At 36.9% G+C, this 18,644-nt stretch overlaps 1 protein-coding gene across 5 annotated transcripts in view; it reads right to left on the reverse strand.

Annotated features, from left to right (window-relative positions):
- Window positions 1-18,644, reverse strand: part of PTPRM (protein tyrosine phosphatase receptor type M) — a 462,170-nt gene that overhangs the window by 149,140 nt on the left and 294,386 nt on the right. For all 5 annotated transcript variants that reach the window (XM_082753666.1, XM_082753665.1, XM_082753667.1 and 2 more), the window contains one exon: window positions 9,041-9,173. In XM_082753666.1, coding sequence (XP_082609792.1) covers window positions 9,041-9,173 — 133 coding nt within the window. The remainder of the gene's footprint in view (window positions 1-9,040; window positions 9,174-18,644) is intronic.

Consider the following 18,644-nt stretch of genomic DNA (forward strand, 5'->3'; position numbering starts at 1 on the left):
AAAAACACAAGTCTTCTTTTGAAGACACTAAGATTATACTGAATTAAAAAAAAACAACCAACTATTCCAACCACTATTAGCAGCCTCTATGATTGCAAACTGTGGACAAAACCTGTTTCCAAAGCTTATAGAAACATTTCAATTCACACATTTTCCACTGTCAGTGAAAAAAGAAAAAAAAAAGTATACTCCAATTTCTTTGAATAATGAAACAGTGCTTCATTTAACGTTTCGTTTGTTTCAATTTTTGTTTTTGACTTAGCCTTGAGACATGAATCATATTAAAATATTAATTTAAATATGTTTACTTGTTATGGCAACAACATTCTCTATGACTTACTATATTATACTAGTTTTACATTTTCAAAACAATGGTTAAATGGTCCCAACTGAATGTTTTCTTGAAGGCCTATTTCATGGAAAATATGGTCTTTTCATCTCAGGAGCAGAAACAAATTCTGAGATACTGCATCTATGGAAGAGAGAATTTTTTCTGACCTTCACATTAATACAGTGCTTTAAAGAACAGCTTAAAAAAATGCACTATATATAGAGTGTCTAATAATGTAGTAAGAAATATGAATTACAAAGCAAATGAGCAGTTTCAATATATTCATGTCTCAGGAAATTTGAGCTAAGAGGTTTAAATTTTAGTTGCTTTAGTTCATTTGAAGTATGGTTCTGCTTACTAAGTTTTCAACTTAGAAAACATATACTAATTTTTCCATAAATTCCATAAATGAATGTTTGAAGATTTTCAACATATTTATTGAAAAAATGTTTATTTAAAAAGTATGAAGAGCTACTAAAAAAGGAACAAGGGAAACTTAGTATTATGTTTAAATAAAAACATTACTGAGATTTTTTCCTTTGAAGAGCATTCAATCACCAAATGTACCTGAAAACTAGTACTATAGTATGTCTCATGCAAGTAACACCCCATCTTCTGTAACCATATGAAAATACCCTCAATTTTCCTACGAATTTTAAAGTTGAGCTTTAAAGAAGACACATATCTGTTAGATAGTTGATTTTCACTGGTGGCCAGCCAACAAGATTAAACAATCTTAAATGCATCTCTCTTTGTATTTAAGCAAGATCTCCAATATTTTGCTAAACCAAAAACTACCATATATTCCATGAACCTGGAAAGTGAGAAAAGGTGAATAGCCTCTGAAAGGTGTTTGCTAAATTCACAGAAGAACCCTTCTCATTCATCACCCGTTGACAGCCGAGAATGAAGCAAGAACTTTGGGTAAATAAAGAATCATACAATGGTATTACTCAGGACTGTATCAAAATGATGGTTTACTTACTGTAAGTTATTATTCATCTTGCCCTCATTTTTTAGCTCTCTTTCCTTTTAAATCCGCCCCAGTAATGGCAATGCAAGATGTTTATGCATGATCATTATTCATGAAAAAGTAGTATTAAGTGCATAGCAATAAATGGAAATGCTTGTACATCTCTAACCAATGGTATATTTTCATCAGGCCAAATAAGAAAGAAACCACTACATAAATTCTAAAAATTTTTACTTAGGCATGAAAATTTCTCATAGACGCAGTAGTGATATTTATACCTACTACTTTTTAATTAAGAAAATTCATTATGTAACTATATTCAAAGGACTCTAATGCACCGTATGAGGCATAGAAACTTCTGTAAAACCAAGTATTTCGTTACATTATCGACCATGCTGTTTTTAGCTTTTTATCTTGGTAAAATTTTTAAAGGTTTGGTTTTCATAAAGGAACTTGCAATATTAGCATTCACTAACTGTGCATGGAACAACATGGCAGAAAGCGTGTCTCTGATGTCAAAGAAGTTACTTACAGGTAATAAGTGTAGGAGTGATAGCTTCTTCTGCCATGATGGTGGAAGGATTAGGCAGTGGTGGAAAAGATGAAATGGAAGGAAAGAAAAGCCAAATATTAATGTATGAAAAATCAAGATGAAACTGAGACCAGAACTGATGACACAAATGGAAGGTAGCAAGAATGCATATCTGGGCATATCATGCAACATGTCTGGAACAGACAGATGACATATCCATCTCTATAAAACTTTAAATACAATACATAATGCGTCTCCAACTGTTGAATCAAATCACTTTAAAGCTCATCCACTATTTAAGTAATGTTAGATATTTTATGTATATTTATGTCTGCATATAATACATATACAAGCACTCCCAAGTGAAGAGATAAAACATGCTCAGTTTATATTTTAACTGGATTAGGAATAAATACAAGGAATTTATTTCTATATGTTAGAAATTTAACCATAAAGAATTACAGAGTGTATGTTATTTAGCTTCTTTTCCTGTCATAATACTATAGAATTTTTTGATATCCCTTTACTTAAAGAAATCAGTTGACATTGACACTAGAACTTGTTTCCACGGGAAAAATCAATGACAACAAGGAAATAAATTTCAGTTTTTTAAATAACTATTTAAATTCTGAAGAAAAAATTATTTCCTGGTGCTCCCCATCTACAGCTTTATCCGTAATTGTTATTACAACTGCCTTTCAACTGCTTCACATTGAGTGAAAACTTCCCATGTTACAACACAAGCAGAACAGCTATCCTTAATGGTTAAAATGATTCTGGTGGTATTTCCTTATGCGGCAGAGTTAAAAATAAGAACTGATCGTGTATCCCTGTTATTTCTGCCTATGTGAATGTCACAAAGAAGAAGCTAGAGACCACCATCCTGAGAAAATTTGGACCCAGCCTGGCTTTCCTGCATCACCTCTTACACAGCCAGACCCTCCACCCAGACTCAGACTGCAGGAGCACACAGAGTATCAGCGCTCCAGCTATGTGTTTCTGCTTTACATCTCTCCCTCTGTTTTGAGTCTCCTGCAAGTAGGAATGCAACTCTCCAAAAGGGCTAAGTTCCAACCTAAATGAATTCCATATATTGACTGTAATTAAAAAGAGGCCTGAGATCTTAAAACATTTCAGCGCATAATGTCAAGTAGCATTCACATGTTGGTAAGATAAAAGACTGAAAGGAACCATGTAGGCATTTGTAATTTTTAAGCATATACATACAGCCCTTTGACTACAGAGGAAACATGTAAACAGGCCTTGCAAAGGACTATAACTAATGTTAACTTGCCTCTAGCTACATGCTTCAGGCAACCCTTTGAAAACTAGGCTTTCATCAAACTTTCTCTCTCATCTTCTGTGTGTGAAGATGCCGTTAGAGATGTTTCCCAGTTTTCATCCCCATTTTTCTGATGAAACAGTATTGTTCAAACACGAGAGGCTAGATATTGAATATTTAATCACGTGGCAATCTGCAAGAACATACACCTGTTAGAACTGAGTTTTGAAAGATGTCTAACAACAGAGTAAGGGGAAAGCTGCAGAAACAGTTGTACACTTCTTCCACCAGCACATATTCCCTTGCCTTCAGTAAGGAGTACAGAATCAGCTCCTACCAAAGCAGTTCAACCTATCTGCTCTATTAGCAAAGGGTTGTTTTCATATCTTGTTCAGACATAATTATATCCCCCCTGCCCTTCTTTTCAGAATTACTCATTCTCTCGCTCATTTAGAATCTCATGACACTGCCAACCCTATTTCTTGCCATATGTTGCCATTGCGGAGATTTAATGTAATTAGTACAAATGTTCTCATACTTCTAAAAGACGTATAATAATTTGAGAAACAACAATAAATACAATTAATCAGAGAAGCACTGCTGGTACTTAAATGCAGAATTCTGCCAAATACATTATAGAGATGAATTCTGTGTGAGAAAACTACTAAAAATCCAGGAGCTTTAATTTGCGTGAAAATGTCCCATTAACAATTTGTGTAAGATGAAGAAAATTAAAAGTCTCAAGCTCCAGTTATTTTTAGAACACTACAGTTGTGAGATTTTCTATATGAAAGTCATTGAAAGTCATGGATTTTGAGTCTCAAGAATACCAGACACTGAAAACAACAAAAACAACAGAAAGCCCAACTAAACAGCTAAAAGAACTTATGTTTGAAAGCTACATGTAAGGAAGTTTTAGACTCGCAAGTTCTCAGGCCACGTGAAAAAAACACCATTCCTAACTGAACAAATGTAGCACTAAAAAGAAATAAGGACAAGTTCCATTTTATTTCCTACATAAAGTATACAGACCTTCTATATATATATATATGTATGAAAAGTGTAGAAAAGTCTCTTTCTGTAGAAGAGTATGACCCAAATAATTTGGCTAACCATGGCCAAATTTTCTTCTGTACAAGGAACCATGCATAGCTTTTCAGTCACTTTCCATTAGAGAGGTTATTTTATGTCAATAAACTGTTTCTGTATATAGTGAAAATATAAAGCACTTTTATATCCTTTGGGACCAAAGACGCAAATAAATTTCATAAATATTTCTTGTAGAATAAGGCCCCTCTATAAAATGTTATCAAAAGCAATGCAGCTGGCCACAGGAGGATTGTCCCACTACATGGGAAAACTTCTGGAACTGTGAAATTACCACAGTGATTTCTTTCATTGTCTCTCTTTTGTAGCTGGCCTAGAGGGGAAAGCAGGAGGGCACTGGGAGAAAACTGGAATTTTCCTCCAGTCCTATTATCTCCAATTTCCATCCTAACTACTTGAAATTGTTGGCAAAGGTGTATAACTGAACAGCCTGATTTACTACCAGGGAATTAGACCAATGCATTCCCAGCCCAGCTCCACTGAGTACAAAAGCATTCCTTATCCACTGCCAAGAACCAGGGGCTCTGCATTAAACAGATGCCACAATTACATACATTAGAAACTACTGGAAGGTTCAGGCATAGAGACAGCTGAAAGCAAAAACTAAAGATAGGCACACACACACACAAAAAATATGGAGAAATGCAATGATCTGACCAACTTCATTCTACAGCTGAAGCAGAAACCAATGTAATCAAATTTTAATAATCACTTGCTTACTGCACTCCCACTGCAGCAGCAAGCAGGTAGCCCAGAAAGAACCTGCTACCCCAAAGACATATTCTTTTAAGCAAACATCGGACCAATCCATCTATTTTTTCAACTTCTGAATATTTTTCTTTTAACCTTAGCTGAAATTGAATATAAAAGAAAAACTATAAAAAAGAGAATAGAATAAAAACCTAAGACTCTTGATTGTTTGAACTCCTGATTTAATTGCTATTAGTTTTCCAAAGGCTGTAGGAACAGTTCTCTCATTTTCACTGCTCTACTTTTTGTTGACCAAAAGGTGAACTTGCTGCATTTTTTATTTTTTATTTTTTTATAAAGTCCCATGCAGGTATATCAAAGACTGATAGAGATCAAGGGCCTTGCCTGAGATTTTATATTCAGGATCAGATACAAAATCCCTGTTGTTGTGAAGTAACATTCTGGAAACATGTGTATTGGTTTCCACTGACTTTGTGTTAACTCTTACATGAGAGATTCAGAGCACAGCTGAGGAGAGCAAAGCCTCCTGGCTTTACTCTGACTTCACAGAGAAGAATAATCTCATTCATATGACCATAAGGGTATCAGGAATAGCTTGCAGGTTGTTAGTTTACATTACATGAGATCTTTATGCAGGAATGTGGTTGAATGAATAAAGGAAAGATAGAACAAAACAGAATAAGAGCACTGAACAACTAAGCAGGAAGAAAAACAGTAAAGCACTAACATTCTTAACCTGACCCAAGTGACAGGCACACAAATCTGGTTTACTTTAGTCAAAAGTGTGATTGTCCACACAGGAAATGTGTTAGTGACCGTGCTATTTCTACCCTTGCCACTGACTCTACACTGTACTCTGAGCAGATAGGCTCCCAAAACTCTCTGTGTCCCCATTTACAATATAACTACCCCAGAAGACCATTATATAGTGAAATTAATAATGGTGCCTAATGACTAGTGCTGTTTGTAGAGCTTCTGTACCTACAGCTTTGACAGTGACTATATCTAAAGCATATATATGTGGCACTGAAAACTACTTCAAGTGTTGGTCTGGTCTTTTCACTATTGAATTAATGCCCAAGAGGTTGATCCATGAAAACCTGTGGTGCCTGGCACTGACCAAGCAAGGAATGGTTGCCAGCTCAATTTAGGTAGCTGTTGAAGGAGTACATTGGATAAAGACATGGTCATCAATTACAAGGACACTGCTTTCCAAATCTCTTGACAATGGAAAGAATGTTTTGCGATTAAGTTTATTAAGCACTTGGAGCCCCAGAGACAGAGCAAATTTAATCTACTGGTGAGATCTAGAGATCAAGTCTACAAAGACTCAGTGCAGTGAAAGAATGAAGTAACAAACAGAATACGCCTTGGGATATGCCTTGGGTAAGTCAAATGTGAAATTACTGTAGTCAACTGCAACCATGGCAAGTTTCAGAGCACATAGATTCAACATGGTAAAACCTAGCATTGTAGCCCAAAGAGTCTGTATGTAACAACATAGTGAGGAAAGTGGTTCTTAGGGAAAAGTTACACTGAGTTACAAGGTGCTATTTTACTTTTTGATCAGTTCTTCACTCCAGTAAAATTCCTTATAAAGTAAATGAAATAAAATGATGAAGTGCAGTAGTCAAATGATATGCTACCTTGATAAGATTGTTTCACAAAGTAGCACCTAAAGCATCATAAAACTGCGAAAACACTACAGTTACACTAAGCTTGCAGGATGATTTACACATTTTCTTCAAATGCATAATGTATACACAGTAACTGAACCAAGGTGAAACAATAGGGGCTCTCAGCAGCATAGTGAATTAATGCACCAATAACAATCTATTGAATAATCGGTTCATCTTTTGCTTAAGTCGTGAGTGTAATTGCATTCAAGACCTTCTATGCTACAGCATCTGCTTTAGAGGCCTGGAACACAATATTCCTATCTCCTGATACTCTCATTAAAGCCAAGTCACATCCTGTTACACAGATGAACCATTCTTACTTCTTAATATTCACCTCAACTCATTTTACAGTTTTTGTTCAAGGCTGCAGCATGATTGTGGGACATATTTAAGTTATTGGTATCATTCTTTCTGCAGTGCACAATGAAATTGTGCATATTTGGTAACAGAGCTCTTAGATTTGGACTTTCAATAGTTTCATCTCTGTCACATGCAGATTTATTCCAAACCCCAAAGAACTTCACATAATGAACTTTTTTTTTCCTAACAACAGAACTACTATGAATAATAATTATTGCACTGTGGTAGACAGAAGAAATCAAGTATCCGTCTGCATTAACATCCAAACACTCAGAATTTGAGCATTCCTGCCTCTAACAATTTGATTATCAAAGAGCTTTTCCCTAGTGAATAAAGCAAGAGCCAGTGTAGCATCCATTCAGCCAGAGAGCCTGACATCCTATTCAGAATGAAACTGTTTGGATCATTTTGCAACGCTCTCCTTTCAAGATTAAAAGGAACTTGTGTCTTGTGGGTGAATACCTTTGGTGCCGATGCTTAAGGAGAGGCTCAGAAGGGGAAGAGAGAGAGTGATGAATGCTGGTCAGGAATTTTGTGAAGAAGGACTGACCAGACAATGTGAGAAGCCTCCCTCACTGCATGCCAAGTGCTGTCTCTGGCCCCAGGGAGGACTTTGGGAGTTCAACTGTTAAAATGAATGATGCAAGAAATCAGAAGTGGGAAGAAAAAAAAAAGTATGGAAAAATAAGAACCGCTTTTAACTCTGTTACACCGTACTTTATTGAGATTTGGTTACTGGCTCTATTTCATTGCCCGAGCCAGGCTTACCCTGGGGCTTAAGTCTCAGTCTCTTCCATATGGCAACTTCTGACTGCTTTTCCTACCTCTTGTTGTGACCTCGCCTTCTGCCCTGACCACAGATCACCTTTCTCTGCGTAGCACCCTTCTAACCTCGTGGCCCTGCTTCAGTCTTCAAGGGAAGTGAAAAGCAGCTACTTCTGTTGCTTGCCCTGAGGCACTGCCAGGCAGCTGCCTCCTTCACTGTGCACCTCCTGCGTTCAAATTCTGGAAGAATTTCAGGCAGCTAAGGGGTTTGGTCTATCTCAGACCTGCCAAACTAGTTAACATACAATTAAATCACCGAGTGCTGGGATGAGCAGAACCAGGCCAAGACTGCTCACAAAGGAAGAGAAGGGAATAATACAGGGTGAATAGCAAGGAGGAGAGGGGATATGGGACAGTAAGATGACTGACAGATATGGAGGGAGAATTAGTGACTCAGGCCCTCTGCACAGCTCACACACATCCTCAGTCCCACCTCTGCAGCTACAGATCTCAGGTACCTCCAGATAAAACCTAAAATTAATAAATTTCCCCCAATCTTGACTTAGCTTCTATCATCACAAAGATTGTTTTTTCTTACCTGTACCTCCTCCCTAGCAACAAGATATTTTATCCTTTTTTTATCCTTTTTTTTTTTTTTTTTTCCTTTTACAATGTTGCAAAAGGCAACCAGGTTTAAAAGCCTTACATTTCTAATGCTGTAGCAGTTTTCAAATGATTTTCAAAGCAAAACAATCTCAACGTGTGTGTGCGTTGAACCAGCATTTGGAAACATTCAGCACCATCATAACATTTTCATTTGTTTTCAGGGAATGAAGTTTATGCAGAACAACACAGACCCTATTCTTAGCACAAATTACCTTAGCTCTAGCTCCTGACTAAGGCTTTCTTTTACAGTCAAGAAAGAAACTCTATCTGACTTTCAGCTGATCTGTTGGATAGAGTGGAGACACACCCTTTTGGGATAGAGATGCTCTTCTATTATTCGAGTCCATCATGCAGTACTAATGCACAAAGTGAGAGAATCATTAACCTTGAGTTATTTTTCTTTTACAACAAAGCCACAAACATTAATTCATAGAGAATGCCGTGGGATGAAACAGATATGGTGGTTTTATAAAATCTCAACAAAGCTTGGAGGGGTGGGAGGAAGCAGTACTTCCTGAACTGTGACAAAGGGCACTAAGGTGGCTGGGTACTTTTGCCAACATCAAACTGAGAACCGGTGTAGGAGATGCTGTGATACGAACATGTACATAGAAAACATCTACTCATTGCTCACCTTTTCTTCATTACCAGCACAACCCCCAGAAATATAATGACGAACAGCAAGATGCCTGCAATGACTCCAGCAATTTTAACAGTGTGGTCGGTCTGCTTCTCAGGCTCTGGGTCTGGTTTTCGAGTGGCAGCCCCTGTGGAATCGGTAACAGTGAAGGAGGAGAGAGAAAAAGAATAAGGATGTTATTCTTTCAGTTCTCATACATTTAACCTACCAATGTCATTAATCTTACCCAGGGCCAACAGATACCAATGTATGCGTGATCTTTCCAGAAAAAAAATCTTGTTTTCATATGCACTGACAGGAATATAATTCTTCATATTATTTCATGACATTTTCCTAGACCACAACACAGGTGGGATACCACAGCCAGGCCTGACCTGTTTATAAGAGCCTCTTCACAGATCCACAAATTTCTGTATTTTTATTATCTCTTCTGCCTCCCTTTTCTTTCTGTCATTTAGAAACTTACACACAACACAATAACTATCCTAAGCCTTTAACCAAATTTGATTTGCTGGAACACTTTCCTCAATTATTTTTCATAAATGAAGCTGTAATTCCATAACATATTAGCTTAAACACCTGGAAAAGTGAGATAAGCTCATTTACCATGCATTTTACCCGCAATTGTTTTTTACACAATAGACTTTTTTTTTTTTTTGCCTTTGGAAATCTAAATCTAGGTCACATCTGGTAGGCAAAAAGACTCCTTCTAAGCAATTTATTCACAAAGTGGGAAGCAGCTGATGATCACACCACTGGCACCCACATTTAATATCTGTTTAAATGAGATAACCAGTGCCTTACAGCAGCTACTGTCTTAGCTCTTCCAGCTCCTCCATTTAAAAAAAATAACATCGTTTGTACTGTTTACTGTATAATGTGATGGAACGTCAAATCCATGTCTGATGAAATATCCATTCCCTCTACTAAATGAGTTCAGGATGAAAAATGTTAAGGAAGCAACATTCAATTCACTAAACTGAATTTATTTTTTTATGGACTTCCATTTTTTTTTAATCAAAATGTGACAGTATTCATCATTTGAGGCACCATGCCATAAAATGGACACAGGGATTTATGTATCACTCTCCCGCTATAGCTTTTTTGGGAAAAGGGAAAGAGGAGTAAAGACTAGCTCAAGTCTATTATTTTAAGACCACATTCTTATCTCACTGTCTGGGTTCCACAGAGGTTTGGAAAGCACCAAGTGTATTTTACTTGCTTCTTCATTTCTTATTTTTTGAGGGGAAGAATGCAAATTGGTGATCAATCTACATGCAGATGCATTTTCTGAAAAGTACAATGAAAAATTTTCTGATGTTTCTTCTCAGTCACAAGCAGGATATTCTAAGATTCTGACTGCCCCCAGTTACTCTTTCAGCCTACATCTTCAAAACTCCTTACCACTAGCAATGACAGGAAAATCTGGCAGTTTGCATTGGTGCCAGGAAATATGCAAACCCTTACTTAAAATGTATTTAGAGCTAACTGCATATTCCAGGTTCTTTGGAAAACTCTGGCCATGGCACTTGGTGTGATCACCGGAGCAGGTGATCTGCTATCTGCGTTGGTGCCCAGTGCCACCAGAGCATTACTTCCATAGCAATGCACTGCAGTGCTGCATTAGTACAATTCTTACTTCATATGAGTAATGGAGTAAAAGAACCTGGGTCTATATCTTCTTCAGTGCATATGTATGCAATTCTGTTATAAACAGTTCTATTTTTATTTTCCTTGTGTCGTCCATAAACGATTTTGTTAAACTGTATTGCTGTAATTGCACAGCATTCAGAAGTGGGTCAGATATTTAGAAGACATCTAATGCCTCTTCGTGCAAAAGGCAGCTGTCGAATTGGACTTGGCAAACAGGAAGCAGTGAATCAAACAGTATGATGCAAACAGTAAGAAATTAGATGGACTTTGCAGTCCTCTTTTAAATTGAAGACCCAAGCAAAGAAGAATGCAAAGACAACAAGAAGCAGTATCTTTTCAGATATAACTTCTAGGACTGGTTCCTTCCAACCATCTCTTCATCATTACCTCCTTCAGGCTACCTCACCCTACTGGAACACTTAAATGTTAATACCTTCTTAAAATCTTTATGGTTTCCTTCCTTCCACTATGGCTTTCAGTGTGAGTTTTGGCATGCTCAACATTAAAAAGGCAGCCTTGCTCCATTTTAACCTACAACTCTCTCTCAAGTATCCTCTGCATTTTATCTCAATGTCCTGTCTCTCTTTGACAGCACAAGGTCCTCACTTCATCAGAATTTGCTAGAGTCACAAAGAGGAGACAGTATCAAAGTCATATTCAGAACACATACGTTTTCTGAATATCACGGAGCACAACTTTCATGAAATGCCATTACCCTCTGGTTAATGCATTACAAGCTAGGGAATCCACCCCTACTGCAATCTCTCAAAACAAAACCTACACAAACAGAAATATAAGCCTAACATCAGGAGTCTGGAATTCCCATATTGCATTATATAGTGATTACCCAGTTGAGGGATCATCATAAATTATCTAAGAAAAGTGCACATAATGCCACCCTGAGGAAAAAATTGAACAGTTTCCCACCCTGATGGACTTAGCCTGACTCATACAAGAGATCGTCTTAAACTGAAAGTATGACGTACGACCCACCTTTTAAAAACTCCTATCATTAAATATTACAAGAAAATTAAATATTGGCATTAACTGAATTCTCATCTGGTCTCATTCAGCATCTCAATCATTCCCTAAAATAATGTTGCTCCTTTCTTAGGGCCAGTGGGTTCCACAATCCACTTGGGTGAAAGAACCAGATTGGTACTGCCTCGTTATTTGGTTTGGTTTTGCCCTGATGAAATTCAACTAAACCACATCACCTAACATTATACTCAAGAGCTGCTGCCTCAACACTGACTCCTCCTGGTATTTAATAGACATATTGTAGACCATGTGATGTTAAACCCTTAAGTACATTAGCTATGATAAAAGCTGGCAATTTACTTTTATTTGGTTCCTGTCTGATAGGTAGTTTTTGATCCAAAGTAAAACCTTGTCTCTCACCTCTGAATTACTTAATTGGCTTTAAACTTGTATCCACACAAGCAATTGCATTGGCACTATGGAGAGAAAGGCAAACTGTGTAAGGGGATCCAAGCAGCTAGGAGTTCTGAAATTCCTTTTGCCACTTGATAAACTGCAATGGCAATTCATGCTTTTAGTTTTGTTTGTAAGGTTTCAGGAGAGATTTGGAAAATGACTGTTGCAAGTTTAAAAAATTGTCGTGTTTTTTCTTTACTGTACTGACAGTCTAAAAAAAGCTTAGTGAAATGTAATCTTTCTTTACAGCATTAGCATTAACTGTACTCTGTTATACCGTGATATTATAGTCTTGGCATTTTATTCTATTTATTACTGTTGTTTCAACCAATTTGTCTGATAAAGCCATTTTTAAATTCCTTGATCACACTACAGCATTTAATATATATACCTACAAGACCACTGGACTCCTGTATCTCCTGCAGAGTGTATGTTTTTAATGACAGAATGCATATTGTTGCCAACAGCTGAGTTGAGCCCACTGCATTTTCCTCACAACACTGGACCTAACGACTTACTGGTTTTTGTTTGCTTGACTTTTAACCTTCTGGTTCTACCCGGGTCCACAGCAGCCTGACTTTAAACCTTGCACAGTCACCTCACTTGTTTCCTCACTGAGCCTGTCTGGGCTAACAGAGTCAGAAGAATCAGGACAAAGTGACACAGATACTGTGGTCCCCCTCTGGAGAGGCAATAGGTCAGTAAAAAGCAGTGAGTGCAGGACAGCTCAAGGGAGCTGCTTAGGAAATGAAAGGACGAGGAAATGTTTCTTGACAGTTTAAAAAGGATTAAGGTGCTGACTTCGGAAAGTCCTTACTTGATGAGAACAAACTAGAGTGCTTCCTGCCAGAAGTGAAAAACAGAGATACACTTATAGACAAACCCCAAGATGCTACAAAACCCAGTGAAGTATTTCCTCAGGCTTCCTGCAGTGAATTAACTGAAAGACAGTAACACTGCTTGGTTCCGTACCCTTAGATATTTACCCTTAGTTAATCTCAGACTTTCCAATTTTATTTTTCCTTATTTATTCCTCATTCTTTGTGGTCTGCCCTACAGTAGCATTTAAAACGTGAATTTTTCCTTAACTTGGAAAAAAAATTTATTCAACTGGCCTGATTTATGACTTTCTCTCATGGGTCCCCTTTTGTTTAGTATCTTGCAATGATTACATTTTTAAGTAGTATCACAAAACACCTAAATATTTTATTTCACTTATTTTTGATATTCAGACCTATTCTACTAGCTTTTTTCTTCATATTGAACTCTCCTTTTCTGAAGTTTAGTGACTGCTAAGCCACATTTTGGCATCCTACCTCCTCTTTGGACTGAGAAGTGAATTATGTTCTAGCTATTAATATTTAGTATCTGCTGTATAGTGAATTGTGAATTTCTACATGCAGTGAAATTTCTACTTCTGTACCATGTGCTAAAACACTTGGTAAAAAAAAATAAATCTTTCTCTTTTAAAAATTTCGAGTTCTTACTTAAGGTACACAGGTCTGGTATTAGTATTATAGGAATAATTTGTGCTTTTGGGGAAATGGCTCTGCCATTTCCTTCAGTGGAAAACTTCTATTTAGTTTTTTGCTCAGAAGGCATGAGTGCCATGTTATTAATCAAATCCAAAACTTCACAAACAATAGTCTCTGTAGGTAGTTCAGGGATAGAAAACTTTGAGCAAAACCATTATTCATTAGAATGGAAGCTAAAACTACTCACTGACTGAAACAGCAAAGCAAAATATAATTCTTTTAACTTACATGTAAGCTTTATTTTTCAAAATCAATGAAAATTTTCTGTAACAGAAACAGAGCTCTACCAAACTGAACAAAACCTCTCTTTCTCTCTTTGTATATTAACAAAGTTTGGACTTGTTTTTCAATGTTTATTAGTTCCTTCCAAAAACTGTATTTAGAGATGACCAACTGACTGGCCATTGTATAGAAAAGAATTACCATTAAAATAACCCTGGCTCAATAGTCTAGGAGCTGCTAGCTATGTTTACAAACAAAGGAATAAGATAAAAGTAGTCACTACCAAAACGAGATACAGATTGTTTTGTCTAAAGTGATTCTTAAAAAATCCAGACATATACCCTCCTATTTGAGCAACAAATAACCCCTTCCTTTAATTAACTAGATTGGTCTCGTTTCATTTCTCCCACTCAAGGCTGACCACAGTCGCTGCCCTTTTTATTTCCTTTCTGGAGCTTTAAGCTCTCAGAAGGTAGTTGCTTGATAAGTCTCTTGCGAGCCTTTCCATCCGAATTTCATTTATAGGTTTCCCAGTGACTGATGTAATGGGTAACTTTAAAAGGCTTTAAAGTAAGCATAGAGTTGGGCCAGATTGTCCCTGTTTCCACTGAAATTGAAGACTAGCTTGTTTTCTTAGTAAGCAGCCTATTCTTTTTGGTATCTATCGATCTCTACTACACAGAAACTGTTATGTGCCCAACTGCTTCTCTCTAGACCAAAGTAAATGATCACACCTACAGGACTTCAGATTCTTTTGAGGCATGCAATCAAATTATTATGCAGGCAGTGCAATTCAACTCTTATCACATCTCAGCACCTACTTCTAAATTATTTCACAGAGTGGGTCAGGAAATGAAACATTATACCCCTGTGTATACCCAGATACACTGTGATTAGGTGGCTGAAGTCATGCAAAATGCTCCAAGGTAGAATGTAGTCACAGAAGCGCGATGCTTCCTTGGAACAACCATCACAAGTGTCCCGTGGTCCTTTGCACAAAGTGAGAGACTGAAAAGATCAGAGAACTTGGCTTTAAAGACTCTGCCCACACTATCCATGGTTGACAAAAATTACAGGAGTGATTGCAACGGTTAATATCCTTATTGCTCTCTATTATTTGGATGATAGTAGGGCCTAGAAGCTCTGTATCAAACCGGGAGCCTGACTGTATTAAGAACAGTGCAAGCACACAGCTAAGCAATCTTTGCCACCAAAAACATACTATCTAGCTGACAGAGGCTGAAATATGCAGCTGTAGCGATTACAGGTGGGAGAGGGAGGCAAATAGTCATAAGAAAATGTAATAAATAAACCCTTTGATCCTTTCTGCTACTTAGCTAGCATCACTCATCATTTCCAGTAAATGTAACAGTAGAAACAGATCTTTAAGATGATCTGAGAGACAGAATAACATTTTTTAGGATTATATTGGTTAGGGGTTTCTAAGAAATGAAGGAACATAACGGTTCATAAACATAAAGGCAGAGAAAGCAGACAAGGAGACGCCAAGAGTAAAGGGCTGGGATACAATGATATATGACAAAACAATAAAGTACACAAATATGTCTGTGCTACTGGTATGAAAAAGGGTGCTCCAGAGACACAGGTCCTTCTTATAAACATTTATAAATGTGAAATGATCAACATTAGTTCCTATTCTCTATCACAGGCTGCAAAATACACCTGACATGGTACAGTTGTGGGAAATGTCCAGTGTTCTCCAGAAGAATTTCCTCAGCGTTTCTACCCTCCCACGTCCATGACTGCAGACAACTGTGTCCTGATTTTTAAGTCTACAGCAGCATTACCAGTGCTATGGAAAGATAAGCCAGCATAACATGCTTTTGATTTGAGCTTCAAGTTCATTCCGGATGCCAGCATTTGTGACTCTCTTGGAGAAGACCCAAAACACATACACATTTCTAGATGAAATGAATTACCACCCTGGCTAGAGTAGTTATACTGTAAGTGACTGGCATTCAGTCCTCATCTGCTAGCCAGCATGTATTCTGCTAACGAAAGTCTTTGTTTTATTGCTCCTGGTAGAACTCCAGCTAAGGGGGAAGTTCTCCCTCCCCTTCGTCATTGTTAGCTTTCCAATCAGTGGCCCTACTTCTCCTTTGAAACCGTATTGCTTCTTTGTCCATATGGTGGAAGTTATGAGGTGTTGTTGGGCAGGGTATAATTTGTGACAGAAGGTGGTTTTGATCATATATTTTTTTTCAGTATTCTCTTTCTACTCTATGCCTCAAACATATTAGTTTCGTAAATGCCTCAAGTAAGGTCTGCTTCACTTCTCTTTTTACAGTATTTTCTCTTTATTTTCCTGGCTTCTTTTGGAAATGCTTATATATAAACTGCTTTTTCCATGGGGCAGGGATTATGGTTTCTTTCTGTCTTGCTGAACGCTGAAGCCATTTAAGCGTTGAAATTGATGTATCCTGGTTCTCCTTGCTATGATGTGTTAGCTCTCACTATATCTATTTTCCTGAATGTCTGAGAAACAGGGAAAACAGCACTCATAATTTAGCAGGAGAGTATCTTATCTGTAATTTATGATCATCAGTACAATACATATTGCTGTGCAGAGATCTTCTTTCCTTAAAAAGATTTCTGTACTTCCATGAGACAACCATGCTGATTTGGTGTATTGTTTATTTGGTGTTTTTTAAATGCGGGAAAAATCTGTCTTGTTAAAAGATCTATGCACAGAAGGGACTATCAAAATAAGGCTCCACTATGTAACAATAATTATGAATTATTAATTTTGTTTGTGATATTCTTTACAGAAATGTAAATATGAGCAACAAAGAATTGCATGAAAAGAAATGCAAAGAACTACTTCACTGATGAATATGACTCATTTAACTGACTATCGAATGAACAGTATTTCTCACTGGTGGATGATTCATGTTGGTGCATGTGAGCAAAAAGACTTTTTTTTTTTAAAAAAAAAAACATCTGTGTTTCTGGTTGTCAGGAATAATAACATTCTTTACAAAACATGCCTAAAACAAGTAAAGCTCCTAGCTTGATACACATCTTTTGGTCTCACCACAGTATTTTTTTTAATGGGATTTTAACCTAGGTTTCTTATGGTGGATTTTTCCCGAGTCTGTGTTTTTAAAAAAAGGACTTGCAAGAAAACAAGTAAGCAAGCCTTTATAAACAGCTTATTTTCTTCAGGAAACCAGACAAAACAAAACTCGCTACTAGCTCTTTTTCCCCTTTTTTCTTAATCACAGAAAATGTAAGTAATTAAAATTCATAAAAAACTTCCTCTCTGCTGGTCATCCTAACTGTTGGAAGCTCTCACTCAAAATGGAAGAAAGAAGTTCAAACTCCTCGCACCTGAATAGCACTGAGATCATTAAGAGCTGTTTAAGGCACACTCAACAGCAACACCACACCCAGAAATTAATAATCAATACAGAAGATACAGACATGGTGTATCTTGTTCTTGGAACAAAGTAATTTTCTAAGGAAAAACTAGAAGTGTTCTTTGCAACCTTAAACTTAAAAATATCCCTAAAGAGCACTCCCCAGCCCTACTCCCCTGCCCGTATTTCACTTGGAAAATAATCTGGTTACATTTTTGTAAGTACTCATATTCCGTGGCCAAAGAAGCAGCCACAATGGTGTACATCACAGATGTATCTGTATGTCAACAAAGGGAGGGGTCACGGAAACATATTTCAAAGACAGACCCTGTCTCTCACTGGAAAAAAAAATAATAAAAAAGGTAAATCCTCCTGACCTGAAAAGATCTATCTGACTACTATGTAAAGAAGAAACTAGACGTCTTTACTATCTGCTTACTCTTTAATGACGTGCTCTTCAGAAATCCTTCAGTAACAGAATTTACTTATTGTTATTCACAACCTACCTGTTTTCTTGGAGGAAATCATAACATTGCTCATTCTACTTAAAGATATATGAAATTATATATGTGATGATGCATGTGTGGCAAAAATACATACATGCAATATAAAAATATATTTGCTATACATTTATAAGAAGCAAGACAAAAGAAAAAAAATTTAAAAAAAAATTCCAGATTCAACACTTTTCTGGGGGACAGGAAGGTAGGTTAGAGGAATGGGAAAGGAGAATCAGAATAAGAAAGGAGAAATAATTCCATGGAGTTCTAAACCTGTCTTTGTACCAATACAGTATAATTTCTGTTCGGATTTGAAAAGCATTTACAGTATTGCCAATAAAAAGCTGTCCAAACTGAAGCAGTGTTAGACAAAACAAGATCCTAGTTCATGGACAAGAATAGACTAGGCCTTGTATGAATGCTTGTCACTGATTTACATTTCATTTTTCATGTATTTCCTGTAGGGTTTAGGAGTTACAGAAAAATGTCCAACTGTCATATTTGATTAAGAATGCCTTAAATAGTCATTTTTTCTCTTCAGTCCTTCCCATATCACTTTTAATTATCAACACAGTTATACACATAAGCTGCCTAATTCAATAGCAGCACACTGGAAAACGTGTTTTGCTTCAAAAAGGTTTAATGTTTGGTTCTGACCAATAACGATTAACATTTTTTCCTGTTTCCCCTCTGTTTGTGTTTCTGATGTGAACTCAAAAGATGAAACAGAACCTAAAACTACTGTATTTCTCCTGATCTCACCTTAAAACCACGTGAGACAGCAACTCCCATCCATTTTTCTGCAAAACTATGACTCAGCTTTAATTTGTACAGGTGTTTTCTATTTATACAAAAACTTCCCAGTGGTCAG

This window comes from Aythya marila (genome assembly GCF_965140915.1).
Source record: "Aythya marila genome assembly, chromosome: 2".
Lineage (NCBI taxonomy): Eukaryota > Metazoa > Chordata > Aves > Anseriformes > Anatidae > Aythya > Aythya marila.